We start from the raw sequence: 26,398 nt of genomic DNA on the forward strand, positions 1-26,398 counted from the left end.
GATAATTAATAGGGAAATAAAATCAAAGATTATTTTGTTCAAAATGTGATGAATGAATGTCAATATTTTAATATTGATGATTAATGATATAATAATGATAAATAATAATAATAATAGTGATATAATAATAAATATAACTAGTTGATATTGGTATGTTGCCTTGAGGCAAGTTACATGAACTTCCCGATATGTGTAAATAATCGATTTAATCAATAAAACATAAATTAATTTATGAGTGATTAAAAGTATTTCGAGTGGATTTATTACATATCATTGAAAACGAACGAACACGCTAATTCGGAGTATTTTCTAAAAGCGAATTTTCACAAATCAATGATTTTTATAATTGAACCAGTTTTCATAACACTTTAATGGTTTAGTATGTTCATTAAAACCAAGTACTCTATCGTTATACCAAGTAAATCGTCTAATTTTAATTTTAACCAACGTCAAAAAAGCTACTCATTTTCTCAAACTTTGATGCATTTTTTTAAACTACTTCTCGTAAGGGCGTAATATTTCAATAAGTTCTATAAGACCATGATATATATCGCCAAAAAAGTTCCATAAAAATCAGCTCAATTTTTTTAAACAGTTAATTACAATAAACCGGCTCAGTAGATTTTAATCTAAAACTAATCAGTATCATTCTCAAATAATATCTTTCGAACAGTTTTTGATTTTTTTAAATCGATTCGGTAGTATGAGCTTAAATGTGGACGAAAAGTTTAACACTTTTTTTCAAATTACAAAGAAACGGTTTGGCAGATCGTCTCACGTAACTCACAAACGATAGTCCTCATTGAGATACATCAAATGGTTTTTAAATTTCTGAAACCGGTTCAGGCGTTTTTGAGCAAACGTCGATGAAAGATCTAATTTTGACAAATGCCAAAAAAACGATATTAATTTTTGCAAACTTTGACGAATTTTTAAAGCTAAACGAGTTGTCGTAGGGCCGTAATATTTTAGTATGATCTAGCTAGAAGACTATGATATCTACCATAAAAAAAAATAATAATAAAAATCTTCGAAAATTTTTTTTTATCACTTTATTACAAGAAAACGGCTCGGCCGATCTCTACCAAAAACTAATCAGCACGATTCTCAACCAATATCTTGTGAAGAGTTTTTGAATTTTCAAAATAGATTCAGAATTGCGGGCTAAAACGTGGATGAAATTTTTTTCATTTTCACAAAGAAACGGCTCGTCCGATCGTCGCAAAAAACTGAGAAACGCTAGTACTCATCGAGATACATAGAATGGCTCTCGAATTTTTGAAATCGTTTTAGCCATTTTTGAGAAAATGCCGATTTACGACAAAAAATCTGTTCACACACACACACACACAGATTCCAATTTTGTCAAACGTCAAATTAGCGATTCGGATTTTTTTGTTGAAAACATAAACTTCTCCTTCGGGAAGTTAAAAATACCATACTGAAAGGCTTATGGTTAATTTTATTTCCAAACCCTGAATTTTTTGCAAAACACTGATTAGATTATTTGATTTGAATAAAAGTTGTCTCGTAGATTAAGTGTTAGTGTTAGTTTCATTTAAAATGTGTTTTCCCTATTTAGTAATTCAAACCCGCATTTTTTACCAACATAACCCCCCACGATCATATAGGAGCACCTCCATGTATGACCTCCTATAAGACTCCCTTACATCGGAGATGGGGCTTCCTCCCCCGTGTGGGGGGGCAGAGGTTTTAGTTAACAAAAAAAGAAGCAAAGTTTTTGACATTGATATATATTGGCCACTTACCCCTATATGTTGCCCACATCTCGAGTACATACATAACGGACTAACGGACGGACGTACATTTTTGGATCCGTTACTACTAGTTGGAGAGATACTCGAGTTAACGAGGACGATTTTTTACACTAAATTGCATCCTTAATCAGAGATGTAAGGGAGGAATAGTTACTGATACACTGAAGTACAGTAGAACAGTAATTAGAAACAAATACAATAAAGTACGTGTGAAAAGGGCTTTATTAAAAAATAATAGCGGGGTGCATGGCATCGTGCCTTCAGGCAAATTGCTGGAACTTCACATACCGTAATAAAATTCTTGGTACGAAACCCAAAATAAATTACACGAAATGTGTACACATTATTAAAATCTCTATAAAATATCTGATAATTTGATGTACATATGCCCAATAAACATTTTTGACCGCCAAATGACATTTTTAACATCCCGCAGGGTAAGTTATTGTCGTTCAAAAATCGAAATTGAAAATTTTTGCATTTCTTGACGTTTTGAAGGTTTCTGAACATTTTGGCATACTTCAGAAAAAATGGATGTGTGTGTGTGTGTTTTGTATGTCCGCATATTTTCGTCCACGTTTTTGGGCGCACGGATCAACCGATTAGAATGTTTCAAAAAACATTCATTTATAATTCTTATAAATATTAGACAATGTTACAATATTTATAATAATCTATTTGAAAACATTTAATATTCCTCGAACATTTCGTTACAATACGAGAAGTTCCAGCAATTTGCCTTAAGGCACGATGTCATACACCCCGTTAATTTAACTTATTTTTATTGAGAGTATATAACCGCTGGACCTGCCTCTCCATAAATTTAATCAGTTGTTCATCTTGTCAATACAAGTAAAATGTTTTTTGAATCATTCAAATCGAGTACTCCATTCTCTTAAAAACTGAATTACCGTTTTTGCCACTTTTTGCCCCGTATCTTCAGAACGGCTGGACCTGCCTTCGCCAAAAACTAATCAGCACATCTCTTCATCAATATGAATCGAATGTTTTTTGAATGATTCAAAATGGTTCATCGGTGTTTCCGAAATCGTCGACGAAATTTGTATCCGAACACACATGCACACACGCACTCACACACACACATACACACATACATCCATTTTTTCTAAGGTATGCCAAAATATTCAGAAACCTTTGAAACGTAAAGATATATAAAAATTTTCATGTTCGATTTTTTTGCGATTACTATAACTTACCCTAAGTGAAGTTAAAAATATTTTGAAAAGCTTTAAAATTTCTTGAAAATTTTAGACCTTTTTGAAAAAATTAGATTTTTGAGTATGTAAAAAAAAAATTTTTTTTCAAAAATTTTTATTTTTTTACATTTTTCGAAATTTTTGAACTTTTTTTAAAAGCAATCTCGCTGCGTAGCTGTTTTAAAGACAAAATATCGAAGCGCGTAAACGACGTGTTGCAATCTAACTGATAAACATGGGTATGGAACCTATGTAAATATAATCAAAATTCATACTTATTATTAAAAAACTCTGTAAAATATCTAATAATTTGATGTGCGTATGTCTAATGATCATTTTTGACCCTCAACGGGCTATATTTTCTACTCTTTTCATTGAATCTCCAGAACCACTAGTCCTGCCTTCCCAAAATTTTGACCAGTTCTCCATTTCGTCAATACAGAAAAATGTTGCTCCGAATGCTCCGAATTGAATGTTTTTTGAATCATTCAAATCGGTTGATCCTTGCACTCGAGCTTCTGGACGAAATTTGTATTCGAACATACATACACACACATACGTTCATTTTTTCAGAGGTGTGCCAAAATGTTCAGAAACCTTTGAAACGTAAGGATACGCAAAAAATTTCATTTTCTATTCTTTACGATTAATATAACTTACCCTACGGTAAGTTAAAAAAAGATCAAATTTTTTAAAAGTCATTTTTTTTTTAATTTACAAAATCTCCCAAAAATCTACTTCTTTCAAGTTTTGAGAAAATTCCGAAGTTTTTTTTAAAATAATTTTGTTGTCGGTGTGGGAAGTTCCTGTAATTTGCCTTAAGGCACGATGCCATGCACCACTAGTTCTTATAAAAATTAGCCAATGTCTTTCATTTTAAATCCAAATTTAAATTTATTTTTCATGTAAACATATATAAATGTCGTCGTCCAATTTATAAGCTTTTATATTTTGTCTATAAAATACGAATAATAAAGTTACAGTATTTATGGTAAGTATAATAATCATTCCTCGAATATTTCGTTAAGTAACGGGAATTTCCAGCAATTTGCCTTAAGGCACGATGCCATGCACCACTAGTTTTCAGAAGTTTTCAAATTCTCAAAAATCTAATATTTTCATAGTTTTCCAAAAATTTTAACTTTCGGTGCTGGAAGTTCTAACCCTTTACCTTAAGACACGATGCCATACACCACTAGTTTTGTGATTCATTCTACCACAATTTTATTTTGCTAATTATTTATAATACGTGTCTAGCCTTTGAAAATGAGGCAATCAGTTCGATCCTTCGTCGATGAATAAGGTTTTAAGGTACGGAACCCTGGAAATGCGACCTGAATAAAAAGCTTTCGCACAACATTATGGTAAATTGTGTTGACATAAATAAAAGTGGAAACTAGTCTAGAATATATATATATATATATATATATATATATATATAACAATGATATATAGGACACTTTGAAAATTATGTCTATCATTCATATCTACTATTGTATATCGCATATATGTATATATCATTTTACAAATTACATGCGTATATATCCGAGAAAATTTTTGCAAAACAGATAAATTACAATTATATTCGCTTACACATAATGTATATATACATTTGTATATGTATATACATGTATGTATATATGTATATATATCGTGGGCCGGATAATAAATAATTTTGATATTTGCTAGTCCCCCGTTGAGTTGAAATATTGCGGTTCATTTATACAGGAATGTAGGTGTATATATACATTTATATATTTATATACCTAAACTCACTCACAGATACATATAAATATATACATATTTTATTTTGGATCTGCTAAATCTAAAGAAACGGCTCAGCCGATCGCAAAAATCTAATCAATCGATATTCATTGAATTGTTTTTAACTTTCCTTAGGGTAAGTTATAGTAATCGCAAAAAAATCCAAAATTAAAATTTGTATATATCTTTTCGTTTCAGAGGTTTCTGAAAATTTTGGCATACCTTAGAGAAAATGGATGTATGTGTGTGTGCATGTGTGTGTGTGTGTGTGTGCGGATACAATTTTACGTCGACGATTTCGGGCGCACGGATCAACCGATTTGAATGGTTCAAATAACATTCGATTCCTATTGATAAGGAGACGTGCTGATTAGTTTTTGTCAAAAATGGTATTTCGGTTTTTAGGAGAACGGAGCGTCCGATTTGAATAATTCAAAAAACATTTTATTTGTATTGACAAAATGGAGAACTGATGAAATTTTTGGAAAGGCAGATTTAGCGTTTTCGATGATCCAATTAAAAAAATATAAAATATTGCCATTTGCCGGTTAAAAATGTTTATTTGACATACGCACATCAAGTTATCACATTTTATAGATATTTTAATAATGATAACAAATTTTGTTCACATTTCTATGGGTTCCGAACCAATATTTATCCGTCACACTGTAACGCCCACACGCTTCTATTTTTCGTTTCTACGCAGCTAACGTATCGCGATTGCTTTAAAAAAAGTTACCAAAATATTTCAAATACACCACTAGTTATTTTTCTGAAAATGGTAAGGGAAATGCCAATTTTTGTATATTTTTACTTTTCAAGACCTTCTGAACATTTTGGCCTATCTTAGAAACAATGGAAGTGTATGTGTGTGAGTGTGTATGTATGGGTACAATTTTTTGTCCACGTTTTTGGGAGCACGGATCAATCTATTTGAATGGTTCAAAAATCATTCGATTCCTATTGAAAGGGAGATGTGCTGGTTAGTTTTTAGGCAAAGGCAGGTCCAGCCGTTACGGAGATACGGAACAAAGAGTGCATAAATTACAAAATGAGTTTTTGAGAGAACGGAGTATACCATTTGAATGATCTAAAAAACATTCAATTTGTAATGATTGGGAGAATAGATGATTAGTTTCTGACAAAGGCAGGTGCAGCCATTTCGAAGATATAGAGCTAAATGTGCAAAAAATTGCAGTTTTTGAGAGATGTAAGCGTCTGATTTGATTGATTCAAAGAACTTTCTGCTTGTTTCAACAAAATAATTGCTTTTGGAAAAAAAAATTGTTTCAATTTTTTTCGATTTTTTTTTTCTTTTTTTTGAATTTTTTGTATTTCAAATATAATTCAGATTTTAATTTTAATTCTGTTCTAATATACTTTAAACAAATAATTTCAACTTTGCAATTTAGGGACCGATTCTGCCGCAATGTTATGATAAGGTCATGTTATGAAGAATTTTCCATAGTAATATAGACAAAAGTTATGCGGTTGGTGTTCAGTCAGGCGAATTTCTCAGGTTTTTTCATGCAAAACATAACCTAAAAGCCGCACAAATGTCAAAAAAACGGTGTTAGATAAGTGTGTGTTTCTGATTCCTCTTAGATAACATACGAGTGGCGTTGCAGTTTATGCTTAAAACGCCGGAATGAACAGCAAATACATGATATTTTGACAGCATTCAGTATGATTCATTCGCATAATGTATGGAGGTCGTAGCGTAACATTTCTCTGTTATGCGCAGAATCGGTCCATTAGTTTATATAATTCTTATAAATATAAGACAATGTTACAGTGTTAATAATAATCTATTTGAAAACATTTAATATTCCTCGAACATTTCGTTACGGTACGGGAAGTTCCAGCAATTTGCCTTAAGGCACGATGCCATACACCACTAGTTCTTTAAATTAATTTCTTTCTACAACCATAGCAATATCTCTTATATAATCAAAATGTAAATAATGACTAAATCACAATATTTCTAATGAAAAATTATTATTCTCTTATTAGAACTTCTCATGAAAGTTTTCAAATAAAAAATAGTTTTCTATTATTCAATTATATGATTAATTTGAGGATCTATAAATATTTTATATTATCTTCGGGCTTGTCGAGATAATCGAGAGCAGCTTCCAATAAATACTCGTACTGTTCCTGCAAAAGATATAAAAATGTATAGGATTATTTGTAGTAGAATGGATATGGATAAGTATATCCCTACCTCTTTTCGAACAAATTCCTTCCTGTATTTCCTGATGGTCCTTAAGGCGAGTGGGACATCACATTCGCCATCGATCCCCATTTTTTCGATGACAAACACTAATGCTGCGAACAGACCACAAGCAGTTGCTCCATCACTGAGGATAATAATAATTGGATAAAATATATTTAAGTAATAAACCACATCGAATTGTATTGTTATATTACTAGCATGTCAGAAGAATAGGACTCTTTTTAAGTTTGCTCCCTACAATCCAGTCCCTAACCACTTCCCACAATTGGAGAAGGATGTTAGCTCCATGAGATGCATCTCCTGAAGGCAACGTTTCATCACTTTTCCAACCTTTCCATTGCATCACCTTGACCTCTGAATGAGTTTCTGGTGACTTGTGATTACTCACAAGTACATCATAGACAGTGTAGAAGTCGCTATCGCCCTTATTCAAAGTTTTTATAGAAATACGAGGTGATGGTTTCATTTCCTGGTTGATACGAGTTGGTACGAACTTGACCACTGTCTGCAAGATTAACATAATATAAATGTTAGAAGACTATTTTATTGATTAACTTACAGGATCCGTTACATCAACTTCGTTAAATACGATCACAATCTTCACTCTCTTGTCAAAGATCATTCTCCAGTAGTCGTCAATAGTTTGTTCCAAAGGAAAATGTGTGACGATGAACTGTTCCTTGGTTTTGAATCCATCCACAAGTACTGCATTTATGTAATCCGAATCAGGATTTGCTAAAATCGCTCGCGTGATAACGACCCTTCCTTTTTTGCCTGTAATAAGAGTAATTTAGGAGCAAATTCAAGCAATGATCACGAAATTCACATACCAGCAATTATATTGTTTCTGTTTTCCGGCCTTGCAATATATTTTGGTTTTGGTTCATCTTTGATTCCCGTAATATAATCGTCTTTCCATGATAGTTGATCTAAAGATTTCCATTGATCAAATAATATATTGAGAATTTTCATCTGGTGAATTGTTTGTTTTAATTGATAACACGGTATGGCAGTCGGTTTGCCGAAAAGGGTTTCCAGAACCGTCATGTGCACTAATTTGTACAGATCCTGGATTAAAAAAAAGCCATTAGATGAAATAGCCGTTAATTATTTTGAGCATCTGTTTTACCTCGGAATTAACGAGTTTTGCTCTTTGTTTTCGAATTTGGTTCAGATAATGCAGAACGTCTATTTTACCAGTCGCACGTGCCATCTTGATGCAAATATCTGCCAGAATGAAGGTAACAGTTCTACCATCGCCGGCACTGAAAAATACAAAAAGTACTAAAAACTATAGCAAATTATATTGGGTATCCAAATAAATTTAACCTGCAGTGAACCACTTTTGGACCATTTTGGGATGAAACCTTTTGAAACTCTGCCAACAATGGAACAAGAGAATCCGCATACCGAGTTGTTTCGTACTCGGGCCAAGCAGTATAATGCAGATGTACAACCTAGAAATTAATATTAATATTTACTAGATTCTTAAATTAACATGAAACTCGCCTTTCTTTTACTAACCGAAGATCGTTCATCTCCAGAGCTGATCAACAATTTTCTGACAACATAATCACCGCAGCTTTTCATGATTTCAACATTGGTTATCGTGATCTTTCCATATCGTTTGCTTGTTTTATCTATTTCGGGCCGATATTGGAAGCATTTTTCCTGAATTTAAAATAAATATAACGGAAAATCACCAATAACTACAAAGATATAACTTTGCATCCTTACTAAATTCTTTTCCTGAAATTGTGTCAACATGCAAATGACTGGAACTTTTTCCTGCAAAATCATTCGCCAGAAGTCGTAGGCAGTGTTTTCTTTCGGTCCTTGAGTTGCAATGTATTCCTTGGGTCTTTCAAAACCCTAAACAAATTTTATATATTAGACATTTTTTGCTTTAGATATTGTCAATTGTAATATTGCTCACATCGATATAACTCGCGTTGATGTAATCAGAACAAGAATCTTTTGGAAGTGTATTCAGTTTTACTCTTGTTTTGTCATCTGAAAGGGAATAAATAAAATATCAATGATAATTGTATCATTATTAAAAATATCAATACCTACATGGTAAAGTGTGAATATATCGGTTTTTATCTCTGTTTCGTGGTTTAAGTGCATTCGCAACTGAATAATCGAACTTTTTTGGAATTATCTGAAATATAAAAATTGTTAAGAAAATAATACAAATAATTTTGATTGCTATCCTTGTTTAAAAACAAAAAGAGTGCACCTAAGGTTCGCACACGATTGTAGTAAAACTTATTTGCTATTGTACAAGTAGTGTAAAACGTTTTTGAAAAATGTTTATTAGTAATATGGTAACACTCGTGATGCGCACATTTTAGTGTCAAACATTATGCACATTTATATAATGATAAATTATAAATTATATATTTTTAATAGTATTAAAAATATGTATAATATTTAAAAACAATAATGTAATTAAAATCATAATTCAAATATGACATGATCGGTTTGTCATTGTAATTAGCATTTAGAAATTAACCTTCATATGAAGTAATTGCCTATTAATAAATTCTATAATATTTGTTCACACAAATATTGTTTTCGCAACTTCACTCATCATGTAATTTTATTTGAAGAACTTCATGTAATTAAAATTAACATACATTTATTGACTGCTTATATTTTTTTTTACTTTTTCGCTGGCGATTTAATCTCATTCTTTGAACAGCTGTACTATCTGTCTTGCTTGAAAAATATTTTTCATTTTAATAACTTCAAAGATTTATAGAAGCTACGAATAATATAGAAATAAATTCCAATCAATAAACTTACGTTTAGTACACGACACAAATGTTTAATTTGTTTTATTATTTTCATGGAACAGGGTAAAATATTCTTCTGATTCAGGCATTTTACATTAAATCAAGATTTGTAATACGATGTAACTTTAAAATGTTTATTTATCTATGCTGATTTTCTTGTTGATATCGGTACGCATACAACGTTGATACCGGTACGCATACAACGACATATCTCTATTCACATACACGATGACTAATAATAATCGACCCGTATAGAAATGATCTCATCGAGAGCGAATGACGAACAGCCTAGTCGCGCTTAAAGTAGTTTACTTCAAATTACCTATTTACACCCTAGTCGCGCTTAAAGTAGTTTTACTTCAAAAACCAAACAAGAAATATTATTAAATCTTTCGAACCTTGAACTGCTCGTCCAGAATTCCGTCCAATAAAGATTGTTTGACGTAGTCCTCAAAATATTTTTCGTTCACTGGATGACTAAGAAGTTCTTTGGATTCGGAACCAATTTGCTGATCAATAAGAGGCGAAGAGTCATGAAAATTCTGTTTTTCCTCAGATTCAAATGTTACTACGTGTGTTGCTTTCTGAACAAGATTCGCTTTTTTGTGTTTGTATCTAATTAGATTATCAACATCAATTATCTTAATTTTATATCTTAATTAAAACAAGATATTGTTAAGTATTCTCAAGCAGCAATTTTTGTTTATACCTTTGATATGACAGCGAATCCAACACCATCAACGATATTTTTAAATAATATAATTTTAATGAATTGCATAATAATAAAGTTGATTGAAAATTTTATTCTTAAAAAAATCACATTTCATTATTTGTACTTACATCAAGAAAACGACTATAGCCAAAATTGGTATAATCAGCAAGAGCAGTAGGTACCATAACAAAGAATTTTGTTCAATTTTTATAATTTTCTCATTGAACAAAGTTTTATATGTATAATTTTCACCATCAGTGTTGTAAAAGACAACAGATATTTTGTAATGCGTTTCTTCTGGCAATACAAAATCGCTAAAATCACCATCCAGCGATCCTGTGCCAATCACCACCTTCTGATGTATCATAGCAATATCTTCCTGTAAATAAGATACATTTCTACCAAAAATCTATCCAATATAAGTTATGTAAAAACAGTTTTTACAATATTCATTCGTTTTGCTATCCACGCAACGAAATCAGGTTTATTAGCAACTCTAGCCTCTTCAAATATTGTATTGTATTTAGACTGTTGTTGGTTACAATGATTTATTTTTTCTTCAGAAACATTTTCACTCTTGACTTCTCGGACGAGCACATAGTAACCACTGAAAAAGAAATCCAAAAATCATACCTGGAAAACATTTGCTGCAATTGCTATCATCTAGGGCTTGCAGCAAATTACCGGACGATTTTTGTCCGGTATTCAATACCGGTATTGATACAATAATACCGGTATTTCGGAATTACCAAAATTTTGTTAAAAATTCAACTTACGCAATACCAAACACCTTTTTCAAACTGTGTATGTGTATTGCCGAGTCGGCTCTGCCCAGTATGACACATCTTGTCGATGTCGGCAGGAACCCATTTATAAAAATTATTAGTCGTCCACGTGCATTGTCCTCATATCTAATTCTTTATTAAAGATTTTTAAACAAAACAAACAACCGACATGTTATAATTCTTTATATTAGTATATCTTCCTATCAATCATTCGTTTTTATTTATTATTTTATTATAACCAAAATTTATAAGCCAAATCATCGAGTGATAAATAGTCAATAATCAATGATAATATTGGTCTCGGTGGTGGATGACCTCTTTCTTATGCGTACGTTGCAGATTTTTAGAAATCTTTCATATAGAATTATTTTGTTTATTTATTGGACAATCAGTAAATGCAATAATTTTCTGTAAGTTTTTGTGAAGTGTTGATGTTTAATTATGATTTGTTTATAAACTAACTAGCAAACCCGACGAACTCCGTTTCGCCACCAGATGGAGAAAGATGAAAAAAATTTTTGTTTTATATTTGAAAAAGAAAAATTTGATTTTATTGCACAATAGTAATGAATTTATTTTGATTACAAAAATGAAGTGTTTTTAGTTGAACTTCTCCAAGTAAATGAAAGTGAATCCGCAAATTATCCATTTTATTGAAGTACTCTTTGGTAAACCACATTTTTTGTTTTTTTGTTTTGACGTTAACACAAACAAAGCGGATGGTTTTCCAACTCGTGAACAGGCAACGTATAACTGCCCATGTGAAAAACAATGATTTTCTAAATAATCTATTTGAAATTTATCCCGCAAACACTAAGCAATTGGCCTTGTGACTTGTTATTGCGAACGCAAGGCGAACTGGAAATTGCAATCGTTTGAAGTCAAACGGAAGACCAGTCGGAATCATTGGCATGTCACCAAATCGCTAGCAATGTTTGATTGAATGGTGAAATTAAGTGCGTGTACATCATTATTCTTTGCGGCAAGAGTTAACTAAGCATAATTCTGATAATTCTCACTAATGTCATTACTCGAATTTTTAATTACGGTGCATAAAGTTCCAACAATTTGCATTAAGGCACTATGCCATGCACCACTAATTTTCTTAGCTGTAAACCTTGCGGAGCCCGAGACCTTTCCAACGAATGCAAATTTGTCGAAATCTGTTCGTGCGTTCTGGAGTTATTTCGTCAGGAAGGAAAACCCGACTTATTTTTATATATATGTAGAATACACTATACTAAGTACTAATTCATATCGACTAACTAGTAAATTTTTCATTGATAATACCGGGATCCCGGTGTTACAAATTTCGAATATCGAATACTGGTATTCAAATTTTAGTACGGTATTGGAAGCCCTACTAGTATCTTACCTGTTTTTGGTCAAATTTGCAAAATTATTTATATTGAGAGGCATATTAATGTCTATTCTATTTGCATCCAATCTTGTCGCTTCTAATTGTCCGTTAAAATCCGGAATTGGCAGTGGCGTCTTTAATATAACTTTAGTCTCATCTCCTTCGTGGAAATTGAATGCTCTGTCCTTAACATTGTAAGTGCTGGCAAAAGCTATTTTTCTCAACTAAATTAAAATAAAATAACTCTGTAATATTAATTATTATGTATATAACATAGATGTAATAAATTACCTTGAATTTATATTGCTTCTGGTCCACGGATACTATCAAGTTTTCGCTAAATATACTATTATCCTGACTAATGAGTAATTCAGTTGACTCGAGAGTCCATGATATTTGGAAATGTTTAATTTTTCCACCAGGAATCCAAGGATGTTCCCAAACTATTGCGTCATGATGATCAGTGTCTATTCGCAAGTTCAATGGTGCACTTGGTTCTAAAATTTTTGACATCGGTTCAGCCGTTTTTGAAAAAACGACGAAAGATCAGAATGCCGCACATAGATACAACCATTCATGCTCATACACATTTTTTTGATGAGTTCTCATTTGATTCAAAAAAATTAGCGAACCGAATTTTCTCGAGAAAATATAACTTCGGGAAGTTAAAAAAGAGTGCGCGTAAGATTCACACGCGATTGAAGTAAAACTTATTTGCTACTGTACAAGATGGCATTTAAGTAAAAATAAATACATCGTATAACAATTTTGATTAATGTTTCTTAGTAATATGGTAACACATTTATTAGTGTCAACCATTACACACATTTATATAATGATAAATTATAATTATATATTTATAATAGCATTAAAAATATGTATAATATTTAAAAACAATAATGAAATTAAAGTCATACTTCAAATATGACTTGATCGGTTTGTCATTGTAATTAGCATTTAGAAATAAACCTTCATTAGAGAAATGAAGTAATTGCTGATTAATAAATTTTATAATATTCGTACAAACAATGGAATATGTTAAACAACGCCTAAACAAATATTGTTTTTGCAACTTTACCCATCATGCAATTGTGTTTGAAGAACTTCATGTAATTAAAATGAACATACATTCATTGACTGATGGTATTTTTTTTACTTTTTTGCTGGCGATATAATCTCATTCTTTGAACAGCTTTAATATTTGTTCTGCCTAAAAAATATTTTCCATTTGAATAACTTCAAAGACTTATAGAAACCACAAATAATATAGAAATTATTTCAATAAACTAATGATTCATACACGGCGTAAATGCTGCATTTGTTTTGTTATTTTCATTATAATTATTTACGGGGGACAGGGTAAAATATTCTTCTGATTCAGGCATTTTTTATTAAATCAAGATTTGTACTACGATGTAACTTTAAAATGTTTATTTATCTATGCCGATTTCCTTGTTGATGTCGGTTCGCATACAACGTTGATGTCGGTACGCATGCAACTACAGATCTCTATTCACATACGCGACGACTAATCACAATCGACCCGTATACAAATGATATCATCGAGAGCGAATGACGAATTGTCATTCAAAATGGCACTCTACTCTTATCTTATCTTATCTGCCGTAACGCACTTCCGTTGCATTTGTACCGAATTACACCCTAGTCACGCCTAAAGAAGTTTCACTTCAAAAATACCTTTTTCTCTGAGTGTTACATCATTTATCACATTTGGATCGCCATAATATAATTTTGACACGGCACGAACCTGTAAGTAAAAAGTACAACATTAAAACAAATTCGTGTGTTTTAAACATTTCTGATGATTATGAAAATTTTATTTCGATTTTTTTAACACCAGGATAAAGTTTTTCTATTGTCGAACACAAGTATCCATCCCATATTTGACAAGATGCATCAGATAGAGACACATTTTTTGTAGTCATAGTTGTATTGTTTGTATCATATGCCATGATTGAATATTTCTTAATTGTTGCTGCTCTGGTTTCTAAAGGGGAACTCCATCTCAAAGAGACCTTGTCACTATCAAAAGAATATGCAGTCAGGTTTAAAACTGGACCAGGTTCTGAAAAATATTCAAGTTTGTTTTGCTAATCTAATAAGGAAATCAATTATACAGTTACCTCCTAAAGTCATGAATTCTACTTGAAAGTCTTTTGTTCTTGATTTGAATTCTATGGTGTATTTTGTATAAGCCTGTAAATCTCTAATTGCATATTTGTTGTCATTGATTCGAGTAGCCCATGTGTTGTTCCCTTTCAACTTGATGCCATAATAATAATCCAGAGGACAAAAATTTAACTTTTTGGCAGTCTAATTTAATAGTTGAAAAATAAACAATAAATTAATTTATCCTTAAAAATTTTCAGCAATTTAAATAACTCACTTACCATTAAAATTGTGACATCATTTCTTGTCGATTGTGTTAAAATTCCTGAAACAAGTTTATGTATATTTTAACATAGTTACATATGTATATATGTAATATATATATATATATATATATATATATATATATATATATATATATACATATATATTTTAATTTAATAATATGAACAAACAACACTCTTTTTTGCACTAATGTATTAAATAATAATTTTACAAACGTTTCGAGACTATGTTTGTCTCATCATCAGTGTGTTATAATTTAAAATCTAAAATATGGAAATCTAAATTAGCATTATGTGTTATCCGTTACAAGTCGTTCCTTATACCTTCGTCGGAGTATGAATTCTCTATTCAAGGTCAACTAGGTGAGTCACGCAATATCAAATAGGAAAGAGAAGGAATAGGGTCCAGTTGAAAAATAGGATCTTAAATGTACAACTGCTTTAAATAAAATGATGAGTCTCCTAACCCACACTAACTCTTTAATTATACTGTGAAATTCAAATCAGCCACGTAAAACCATCAAACAAACAAATATTGAGATATGTTCAATAAAATAGTATATTAGAAATATAGTCTACAATTTATTGAATAAATTTATTTCCAATAGCTCAATTTATTTAAATGCCAAGGGTTATCCAGTATTTTCAGTCATTCCTGTAAATGTAGATGTATAAGTAAATGATTTTTTGTTTATTCACGACTAAAACATCGATTTTCCAAATTTATCACACCAAAATTCATCATCTGCCTTTGTGATTTATCCCTTTAGACCCTTAACAGTACTCATTTTAAAGCTTATTTTGAGCACTATAAAATTTCATGGAATATATAAAATGTAACACCTCGCCGCTAGATGGCTTCAAATACAAGAATTCAATCTCAAACGAAATAAAAAACGCTTTTCCATATCTAGCTTAATATTGGTCCTAGGACACGTTACAAAATACCGATTTATTAAGATATAATTTTGTTCGTTACATGATTTTCGTTGAAATGTATATTTTTGTAGATATTTGCAGTAAAAAAAGATAAAAAACGCCAAAAAGAAACGAATTTTTAGTAGCTAGTGAAAAGTATTTGTTTTTTGTAAAACATTATGAAACGTATTTCATTCTTCTATCTTCTTAGTTCTTCTATCAATATCTGACGTTATTTTGAGAACAAATAAAACCACTGAAAATGATTGTCATTCACCCGTGGAGTTTATTTTATTTTCACTTTAGAACTTGAGAATAAGATGAACCTCATTCCAAAATTTCATACAAATTGGAGCACAGTACAAAAATTCAGACCCAAAACGCTCCATTGACTTGATTTTTTATGAAACTTCTAAATCATTTTTTGAATAAGTAAATTTTTTTTGTATTGTGATTTAGTAAGGTAAGGCAAAACACGACTGCATTAGTTAAAAAATAATAATCTGTCAAATTGAGTTATAGGCTAAGTTGATGTGCAATCACTGACAGACGCATGAGCAGACTTCATCAGCCAAACCTTATACTTTATTTATATTATTTTAATTTCTGGCACATCTCAGTTGGTTTTCGGCGATAATAATGTAAACATTACATTTTTATTATTCATAATCATAAATAGACTATATTTAAATATTGTCTTAGCCTATAAGCGAATTGAAATGTTTGGCAAATGACGGTCTTCATTTGTTTTTAATGTCAAACAATGCCTCTAATATTTTCAAAGTCAAACGATGATAAGCGTTTTTTTTTGTAATTTTTTCCATTTATTTCTGCAATCTAACTATATTTCTATGAATCAAAAATTCTGAAAAATTCCCTTAACAAACTTGAGAAAGATTTATCAAAATCCAAATAATAGTTTAGGAGGATTATCCTTTCATACTGAATAAAAGTTATTCAGAATTAAGAAATAATAAAAACTCGAAAATCGAAAAAAATAAAAACTTATTAACTAAGATTTAATACGTTATATTCATCATCAGCTCCACTGCCACATGTTGATTCTACAATGGTTCCTTGTACATCATTGTTAGATTCACTGATTCCATCCAAAAGCAATAAAACTCTGATCACTATCCTATTATTTTTATGGATACTCAAACTTTGTGTTGTTATTTTACAAGGTACATTAATATCGGTTTCGATATATTTTGAGATTGGCACTGGAAGTCCGATATTCATCCAAGGATTTACTGCAGAAATGTTTGTATACACCTGGTATTGCAGAGTCATGTAATCTGCCCAACTTCCATCAGGTTCAAATAATACGAGTCGAATTTTCATTTTTGAATAATTTTGCTCTACAACTGTAATATTCTGCTTCACCATCGTTTTAGCTAAAATATTAATGTTCTTGTTAATCAGTAAAGAAACAATAAATCAAAATATTATTATTAAAATTTTCTCTACTTTTGCAATTATCGCCATTGTATCCGGGAATGCAACTCCTTTGATTTCCATCTAATGTGGTGAGTATAACTCCTTCGCAATTTTTTGTCGAATGAAACCAGTCAGAACAATTTAGTGGTCCATTTCTTGTCAATTGTTCTTTTAAATTATTTTTTAATAAATAATGCATTGCATTATGGTTTAGTAGTCGACACTGTGTTTGAGTTGTATACTTGCCGCCATTGAAAAGTAAAATCTTAGATTCATCTACAACAACAATAATAGAAATATATTAAAAGCAATAAAATGTACTTGAAGTAATTAAAAATGATATAATAACCTATGTTGCAATTTCTAACACCACTTATTGCCCAAAAACGATATATATTACTGTTTGAAATTGTACTAAATTTCAGTTTATACTTCCCTGTCGATTGCCAACTAGGTATATTGAAATATATAACTTTTTCTCTCATGTCTAGTAATTCAGCACAACTCTGAAAGTATAATTCTATTAGTTTGCAATTAAAAATAATTCATATAATAGTTAATACTTCATCGCCATGGATTGTGTTTGAAGAAATTATATTTCCTTGCTGATTTTGCAGATGCAACTGAAAACTGCATGCCGAGCAAAGGGCCATTGTAATCTTCAGACAAACTTTGCCATTTTTCACTTGTAGGTTTAAATCATTCTCAAATAAATATCCTGATTGTTCCACTTTGTTTGTCCAAATTATTGTGGCTATAAATTAAAATATTGTAAGAATATTAGATCAAAATTCCAAAATATTTGTGAAGTAAAAGTTCTTTAGGCGCGACTAGGGTGTAAATTCGTACAAATGCAATGGAAGCGCGTTTCGGCCCAGTCGAATGATTCGTCATTCGCTCTCGATGAGATGATTTCAATACGGGTCGATTGTGATTAGTCGTCGTGTATGTGAATAGAGATCTGTTGTTGTATGCGTACCGGCATCAACGTTGTGTGCGTACCGATATCAACAAGGAAATCGGCATATATAAATAAACATTTTAATGTTACATATTAGTACAAATCTTGATTTAATGAAAAATGCCTGATTCAGAATATTTTACCCTGTTCCTTGAAAATAATGAAACAAATTAAACATTTGTGTCGTGTACTAAACGTAAGTTTATTGATTAGAAATTATTTCTATATTTTTCGTAGTTTCTATAAATCTTTGAAGTTATTAGAATGGAAAATATTTTTTAGGCAAGACAGATATTACAGCTATTCAAGGAATGAGATTATATCGCCAGCGAAAAGGTAAAAAAATACAAGCAGTCAATGAATGTATGTTAATTTTAATTACATGAAGTTCTTCAAACACAATTATTACTGTACATCCCGTACAGTAGCAAATAAGTTTTACTTCAATCGCGTGTGAACCTTCGCGCACCCTTTGACTTCCCGTAGGGTAAGTTATAGTAATAGCAAAAAAATCGAAACTGAAAATGTTTATTTATCTTTACGTCTTAAAGCCCTCTGGCATACGTTAGAAAAAATGGATGTATGTTTGTGTGTAGATATGTGCGGATACAATTTGTCGTCGAGGATTTCGAGAACAAGGATCAACCGATTTGAGTGGTTCTAAAAAAAGAGTGCGTGTAAGGTTCACACGCGATTGAAGTTATTTGCTACTGTACAAGATGGAATTTCAGTAAAAATAAATACATCATATAACAATTTTGAATAATGTTTATTAGTGATATGGCAACACTCGTGATGCGAACATTTATTAGTGTCAACCATTATACACATTATATAATAAAAAATTATAAATTATATATGTATTTACAATAGCATTAAAAATATGTGTAATATTTAAAAACAGTAATGTAATTCAAGTCATACTTCAAACATGACATGATCGGTTTGTCATTGTAATTAGAATTTAGAAATCAACCTTTATTAGAGAAATAAAGTAATTGCTGATTAATAACTTCTGTAATATTCGTTCACATAGTGGATTATGTTAAACAACGCCTAAAGAAATATTGCTTTCACTATTCCACTCATTATGTTATAATTGTGTTTGAAGAACTTCATGTAATTAAAATTAACATATATTTATTGACTGGTTTTATTTTTTTACTTTTTCGCTGTCGATATAATCTCATTCTTTGAGCAACTCTAGTAGCTGTCTTGCCTATAATAATATTTTTCATTTCAGTAAGGTGTATAGTAACCTTGAAAACCTGGAATAATACAAATTACTTCAATAAATTTACGTTTCTTACACGGCACATATTTTTTATTTGTTTTATTATTTGCACTATCATTATTTATAGGGGACGGGATAAAATTTTCTTATAGAGAGTGATAAAGATAGAATTACAGAAAAAAATTAAATGAAAAAGAGTGATAGAAAAAGTTAGAATTAATGAAAGAGACAGAGGCAAAATTTATGGGAGTGATAGCAAGAGAGTTGAAATGTAAGACAGAGGTAAAAAATATGAAATAAATATTTCATAGCCGGCTCATTCTTTGAACATCTGTAATATCTGTATTGCCTAAAAAATATTTCCCATTTTAATAATCAATAAACTGACGTTTAGTACACGGCACAAATATTCAATTTGTTTTATTATTTTCAAGGAACAGGGTAAAATATTCTTCTGATTCAGGCATTTTTCATTATATCAAGATTTGTACTACGATGCAATTTTAAAAAATTTATTTATCTATGCCGATTTGCTTGTTGATATCGGAACGCATACAACGTTGATGCCGGTACGCATACAAAGACAGATCTCTATTCACATACACGACGACTAATCACAATCGACCCATATAGAAATGATTTCATCGAGAGCGAATGACGAATCATTGGCACTCGACACGGCCGTAAACGCACTTCCGTTGCATTTGTACGGATTTACACCCTAGGTGCCCCAAAGATACGGGGCCAAAAGCGCCAAAAATGATAACTTTTTAAAATAGTTTCATACTTACAATTATGGAGTTTCCATAATCCTTTTTCCAAGTAACTTTTTTACACCAAACCATTTAACATCAAATGGGGTTTCGTCATTATATTCGAATATCTCTTCGAATCTACTTGTTGCTTTATTTTCTTGGTATAAATTGAATTTGGTGATTTCTTTGTAATATTTTCGTATCGAAAAAGTGAAATGATTCCATTGACGTTCATTTAAAATTGGCTGAAAAATATTTCAGTAATTAACAAAATATTCTTTGGAATTTGCTATTGATATAATTAGAAACTTACGCTGGAGTGAGTTTTTTCAGCTTGAGACATGTTGCAAGAAGAATCTTCAGGGTATAGAGGTGGAATTCCATTTTTACATTTACGAATTATAGATTTTGTATTATTGAATCCGGATATAATAACCATGTAACATCTGCTGTCAGCAAAATTTTCATTATCGCAAAGCATAACATGGGCATCCGATGATACTTTAAAGGAAGCACTTATCCACGTTTCTTGGTCATTCATAGGAAATTTTATAAAATTTACAAGATATTTGTTTGTAGAAGGTTCCATACTTATTTCTTCAAAATCTGAAAATGCAATTACTAAATTGAAAATACAGTTTTGGATAATTTAATAACACTATAATTGAACATTAAATTATACAAAACCATTCCATGCAGAATCAGTCCTCGGTGCAAAATTAGATTTAATGCTACTGTCCTTTTGCCAGATATCACTCAATTTGTATTCCCATAAAAGATTTCGTGAACGTTTTGGTGAATATTTCACTGAATTGGTATCTGTCCGATAAGAGGACATAACAACTAATAAATTTTATTTCCCTGACTATAATTGTTCAATAATAGCTATTGAATTATTTAAATTTATAATATATTTTCTGACCTTTTTGGTTGTTCACAATTGTATTCCAAGCAACAGCTGATGTTGTTGCTTTTCCAGTCATCACACAACCTTGTTGATCATTTTTGGAAGCTAAGAAGACACCACTCTCAGCAGAAGAAAAACAAAACCAGAACTGCATCGCACTAAATTCATATTAGAAGATTTATGAAATGTATTAGACTGTATTAAAGGTCCACCACCGATATCTCCAAAAACCAGTAAAGTTAGAAATTTCTGAACAACAATATTTGAAAGTAGAGGGCAGGAGGTGTTAACATCCATAACCTTGATTCTTAACATTGTCACACAAAGGGTATGGGCGGGTATAAATAAATTAAAGGTTTTTAATAAATATTTCCATACTTATATACACAATTTGTCGAGACGCGCGATAACGACGAGGTTTATGCTTGCTCGTCGCTCTTGCAAAGCGACTTTATATGGGTGTTCTTGTACCGGCAGCGTGTGTGCTAGCTTAAGTTTTTCCAACTGTTTACCCAAAGTTCCACTTACATTTAAATGAATTTTTGAATAACAGAAGAAAAATGTACAGGCTTTCGAATGATGCTAATATAAATGTAGTCCAAAGAGCCGCACTGGTAGAAAATGGAAAATGAAAAATCATTTTTACCTTTTCACGCACTAACAAATATTTTTTTCACATTATTTGTAATGAACAACGTAGACAAGATCAGTATAAACATAATGACGTTAACATTTTTTCGGTATCTCTCATATTTCCGACAAAAAGTGGGTTTGAAAAAAGGGGCCTCTTTCACATGTTTTCACTGATATCTCGGCCAAATGATGAGCTACGGATTTGAAATTTGGTATTTCGAATTTTCTCGAAAATACCTATAAAATGGCAAATTATTTAAACACCAGGGTGGGGCCAATTCTGTATGGAAACACGCCCAACCCTTTTGACCATGATATTTATTAAACTTTGGTGAATTTTAAAATCAAACGACTTGTCGTAGGGCGGTAACATTTTAGTATGTTCTTTAGGACCATGGTTGATGTCTATCAACATAAAAATATTCATCAATAAAAAAAGTGCACGTAAGGTTCACATACGATTGAAGTAAAACCTATTTGTTACTCTACAAGATGGCTTTAAGTGAAAATAAATACATTATATAACAATTTTGAATAATGTTTATGAGTAACTAGCAAACCCGACGAACTCCGTTTCGCCACCAGATGGTTTCCTGAGAAAGATGAAGAAATTTTTTGTTTGTTTTATATTTGAAAAGGAAAAATTTGTTTTTATTATACAACAGTAATGAATTTATTTCGATTACAAAAATTAAGTGTTTTTGAGTTGAATTTCTCTAAGTTCTCTTGGTAAACCACATTTTTTGTTTTTTGGTCTGACGTTAACACAAACAAAGCAGATGGTTTTCCAACTCGTGAACAGGCAACGTATAACTGCCCATGTGAAAAACAATGATTTTCTAAATAATCTATTTGAAATTTATCACGCAAACACTAAGCGATTGGCCTTGCGACTTGTTATTGCGAACGCAAGGCAAACTGGAAATTGCAATCGTTTGAAGTCAAACGGAAGACCAGTCAGAATCATTGGTATGTCACCAAATCGCCAGTAATTTTTGATTGAATGGTGAAATTCAGTGCGTGTACATCATTATTCTTTGCGGCAAGAATTGATCGTTGACTTAACCAAGCATAATTCTGATAACTCTCACTAATGTCATCACTCGAATTTTTAATTACGGTGCGTGAAGTTCCAGCAGCTTGCATTAAGGCACGATGCCATGCACAACTAATTTTCTTAGCTATAAACCTTGCGGTGCCCGAGACCTTTCCAAAGAATGCAAAATTGTCGAAATCGGTTCGTGCGTTCTGGAGTTATTTTGTCAGGAAGGAAACCCCGACTTATTTTTATATATATAAAAGATATGGTAACACTCGTGACGCACACATTTATTAGTGTCAACCATTATACACGTTCATATAATGATAAATTATAAATTTATAATAGCATTAAAAGTATGTATAAGGGAAAGTCCCCAAGTGGCGGACACCTAAGGTTATTTAAAAATAAATCAAAAAATATTTTACGAAATGTTTATTAAATTATAATTTATATTAGATAACAAGGTTAGAAATCAAACTAAATTAACAAAATCCCAATCTTTGTTAAAAAAATAATTAATACTATCAATCAAACTCTGCTATCAAAAAATATGATTTTAAACAGTGGCACCTAGTACCGGACATTTCAAAATAACCTGCATTGATCACATATGTAGCTATCTCCACGCTCTGGAATGTCTGCACATGTGTCTTTGACAAATATTCTTAGATATTGCAAAAAAAAAAGTCACTATGCATCCACTCTTTTGGCTGGGCCACACCGATGTTATCAGCTGGTGCATTCATAAGCTTTTCATTCTTTGACTAGGAAATACGAAAAATGTGACCGTTAGCACTCATACAGAATAAAATTAAACAATTGGAACAAATTACGTAAATTCTCACAAGAAATATCAATATGTTAACTGTCCGGCACTAAGGGACGACTTAGTGTCCGGTGCTAAGGGACAGACATTTTCATTCATTTGATGGCACCTATTAAAATTGGTTAAAAGATCTAATGATATTCTTCCATTTTACGGATAACAATCAAGTACAACTTTTATTTTTGCATACTACTCAAATGTAAATGCATAAATATGCTATAATTACTTCCATTGATATTTAGGTGACGCTGTGATTTTGCGCCTAAAACAACAAAGGATTGCTACCGCCATGGCCGTGTGCTTTATAGTTGAGTCTTAGGGCGTGATCCTGTACCGGTTTGCCCACCCTTTCACTAGTATTTTGAAATGAAAAGATTTATACTCGCTTAAATAATACGTGTTAAATAGAGTGTCCGGTCTTTGGTGCCGTCCGGCGTTACGGGACTTTCCCCTAATATTTAAAAACAAGAATGTAATGAAAGTCATATTTCAAATATGACATGATCGGTTTGTCATTGTAATTATCACTTAGAAATGAACCTTTATTAGAGAAATTAAGTAATTGCTGATTTATAAATTCTTTAACATTCGTTCACACAGTGGGTTATGTTAAACAACGCCTAAATGAATTTTGTTTTCGCAACTTCACTCATGTAATTGTGTTTGAAGAACTTCATGTAATTAAAATAAACATACATTCATTGACTGCTTGTATTTTTTTCTACTTTTTTGCTGGCGATATAATCTCATTTTTTGAACAGCTGTAATCTGTCAAAATATTTTCCTTTTTAATAACTTCAAAGATTTACAGAAACGACGAATAATATAGCAATAATTTCTAATCAATAAACTTACTCTTAGCACACGGCCCACATATTTAATTTGTTTTATTATTTTTAAGGAACAGGGTAAAGTGTTCATCTGATTCAGCGAACTACTGCGATGTAACTTTAAAATGTTTATTTATCTGTGCCGATTTCCTTGTTGATATCGAAACGCATACAACGTTGATGCCGGTACGCATACAACGACAGATCTCTATTCACATACACGACGACTAATCACAATTGGCCCTTATAGAAATGATTTCATCGGGAGCGAATGACGTACAGTTCGACCGTAACGCACTTCCGTTGCATTTTTACGGTTTTACACCCTAGTCGCGCCTAAAGAAGTTTTACTTCAAAAATTTTCAACAGTTAACGGCTCGGCAGATTTTTATCCAAACATAATTAGCACGATTCCCACATAGTATTTTTCGAATAGTTTTTGAATGTTCAAAATCGGTTTAGAATTTTTGGCTTAAACGTGAACAAAAAATTTTCTTTACTTTGTTAATTACAAAGAAACGGCCGATCGTTGCACAAAACTGGGAAGAGATAGATTTTATGGCGCTATATCGAAAGGTTGTTGAATTTTTTTAAATCGATTTAGCAGTTTTTGAAAAAACATCGATGAAAAGTGTTATTGTAATAAACGACTAAAAATCTGGTCATTTTTCCAAACGTATGAATTTTTAAAATTAAACGACTTGTCCTAAGGACGTAATATTAATATGTTCTAAAAGACCAAAAAGATATCCATTGCTGAAAAAAGTTTCATAAAAATCTTCGATTTTTTTTGGAACAGTAATTACAAGAAAACGGCTTAGCTGATTTTTACAACAATCAGTATCTTTCTGAACCAATATCCAATATAAACCAATATCAAACACATGCATTTTCCAAATCTGGTCTCATTCGATTCGGAATGACTTGAAACGCCGAGAAAACATAAAATCAGCAAATCGGATTTTTTTTGCAAAAACATAAACTTCTTCAGGAAGTTAAATTTATTATTAGAGTATAAATTAGATAAATATGCAGTGAATGAATTTTCGAGACTTATTTCTAAAATTCAAAGTTTTTTAGTGATGTAAGTAGATTATAAATTTGAATTAAATATATTTATTAAAATCTTAAAATACACTTAAATTATAATACTCACATGAAAATAATTAAAACATTATCATTCATTTTTATAACATATGATTTCGACGCTTAGTTCAAAATATTCAACATATTAATATAACAGATTCAATGAATAGCCTCAAACAAAACTGTTAAAATGCCAAAAAATTTAACACACAATTGTTTATTCTTGCACTTATTTTATGTATATGTTTAATATTTTACATTTTCTATTCAACTTATATCGCTAAAAAACTAATTGCAAATCGATATCTGATGCAAATTATCTTTTAGTGTAAAAAGGGTGATAAGATTGTGAAGAAAAGTGATCTTGATAAATTTGTTAAAAATGGAATTTTTATATTAATAAATTGTGTATATATTAGATAAGAATATTCAAATGTAATCGGTACTAATCGGTTATTCTATAAAGACATAAAAAGTTACAAATATTTGCAAATCGATATCTGATGCAAATTATCTTTTAGTGTAAAAAAGATGATAAGATTGTGAAAAAAAGTAATCTTGATAAATTTGTTAAAAATGGAATTTTTATATCAATAAATTGTGTATATATTAGATAAGAATATTCAAATGTAATCGGTACTAATCGGTTATTCTATAAAGACATAAAAAATTATTGCAAAGCAAAGATTCGCAAAGAAT

General features: G+C 31.0%; 2 protein-coding genes across 2 annotated transcripts; both read right to left on the reverse strand.

Moving 5' to 3' along the window:
• Positions 1–6,841: 6,841 nt before the first annotated feature.
• LOC113391067 (receptor-type tyrosine-protein phosphatase C-like) lies at positions 6,842–17,374 on the reverse strand. The gene is made up of 21 exons (XM_026627041.1): positions 16,999–17,374; positions 15,065–15,108; positions 14,798–14,987; positions 14,510–14,739; positions 14,352–14,421; positions 12,945–13,120; positions 12,669–12,877; positions 10,953–11,115; positions 10,736–10,887; positions 10,195–10,411; positions 9,072–9,159; positions 8,932–9,008; positions 8,733–8,867; positions 8,520–8,666; positions 8,325–8,452; positions 8,125–8,260; positions 7,826–8,063; positions 7,555–7,769; positions 7,190–7,500; positions 6,984–7,119; positions 6,842–6,916 (listed from the first exon to the last, which is right to left on the reverse strand). The coding sequence occupies exons 1-21, from the start codon at positions 17,372–17,374 to the stop codon at positions 6,842–6,844; spliced, it is 3,513 nt and encodes a 1,170-aa protein (XP_026482826.1).
• Positions 17,375–20,413: 3,039 nt separating this feature from the next.
• Positions 20,414–21,436, reverse strand: LOC113391068. Its single transcript, XM_026627042.1, has 4 exons — positions 21,298–21,436; positions 21,063–21,194; positions 20,689–20,981; positions 20,414–20,620 (listed from the first exon to the last, which is right to left on the reverse strand). The coding sequence occupies exons 1-4, from the start codon at positions 21,434–21,436 to the stop codon at positions 20,414–20,416; spliced, it is 771 nt and encodes a 256-aa protein (XP_026482827.1).
• Between the last annotated feature and the right edge of the window lie 4,962 nt (positions 21,437–26,398).

This window comes from Ctenocephalides felis, unplaced genomic scaffold, assembly GCF_003426905.1.
Source record: "Ctenocephalides felis isolate EL2017-DRISC unplaced genomic scaffold, ASM342690v1 CF-g0.4_SCAFFOLD_00845, whole genome shotgun sequence".
NCBI classification, from domain to species: Eukaryota; Metazoa; Arthropoda; class Insecta; order Siphonaptera; family Pulicidae; genus Ctenocephalides; species Ctenocephalides felis.

Bases quoted from the DNA above. Each gene is read 5' to 3' on its own strand.
- LOC113391068 (XM_026627042.1), bottom strand. From the start codon at position 21,436: ATGCAGTTCTGGTTTTGTTTTTCTTCTGCTGAGAGTGGTGTCTTCTTA. The intron at 21,195-21,297 runs GTCAGAAAATAT...CTTATCGGACAG, and splicing joins AATTGTGAACAACCAAAAAG to ATACCAATTCAGTGAAATAT. The intron at 20,982-21,062 runs GTTTTGTATAAT...TTGCATTTTCAG, and splicing joins GACTGATTCTGCATGGAATG to ATTTTGAAGAAATAAGTATG.
- LOC113391067 (XM_026627041.1), bottom strand. From the start codon at position 17,374: ATGGTGAAGCAGAATATTACAGTTGTAGAGCAAAATTATTCAAAAATG. The intron at 14,740-14,797 runs GTAACTGTATAA...AATATTTTTCAG, and splicing joins AGAATTCATGACTTTAGGAG to AACCTGGTCCAGTTTTAAAC. The intron at 7,770-7,825 runs GTATGTGAATTT...CTCTTATTACAG, and splicing joins CAGAAACAATATAATTGCTG to GCAAAAAAGGAAGGGTCGTT.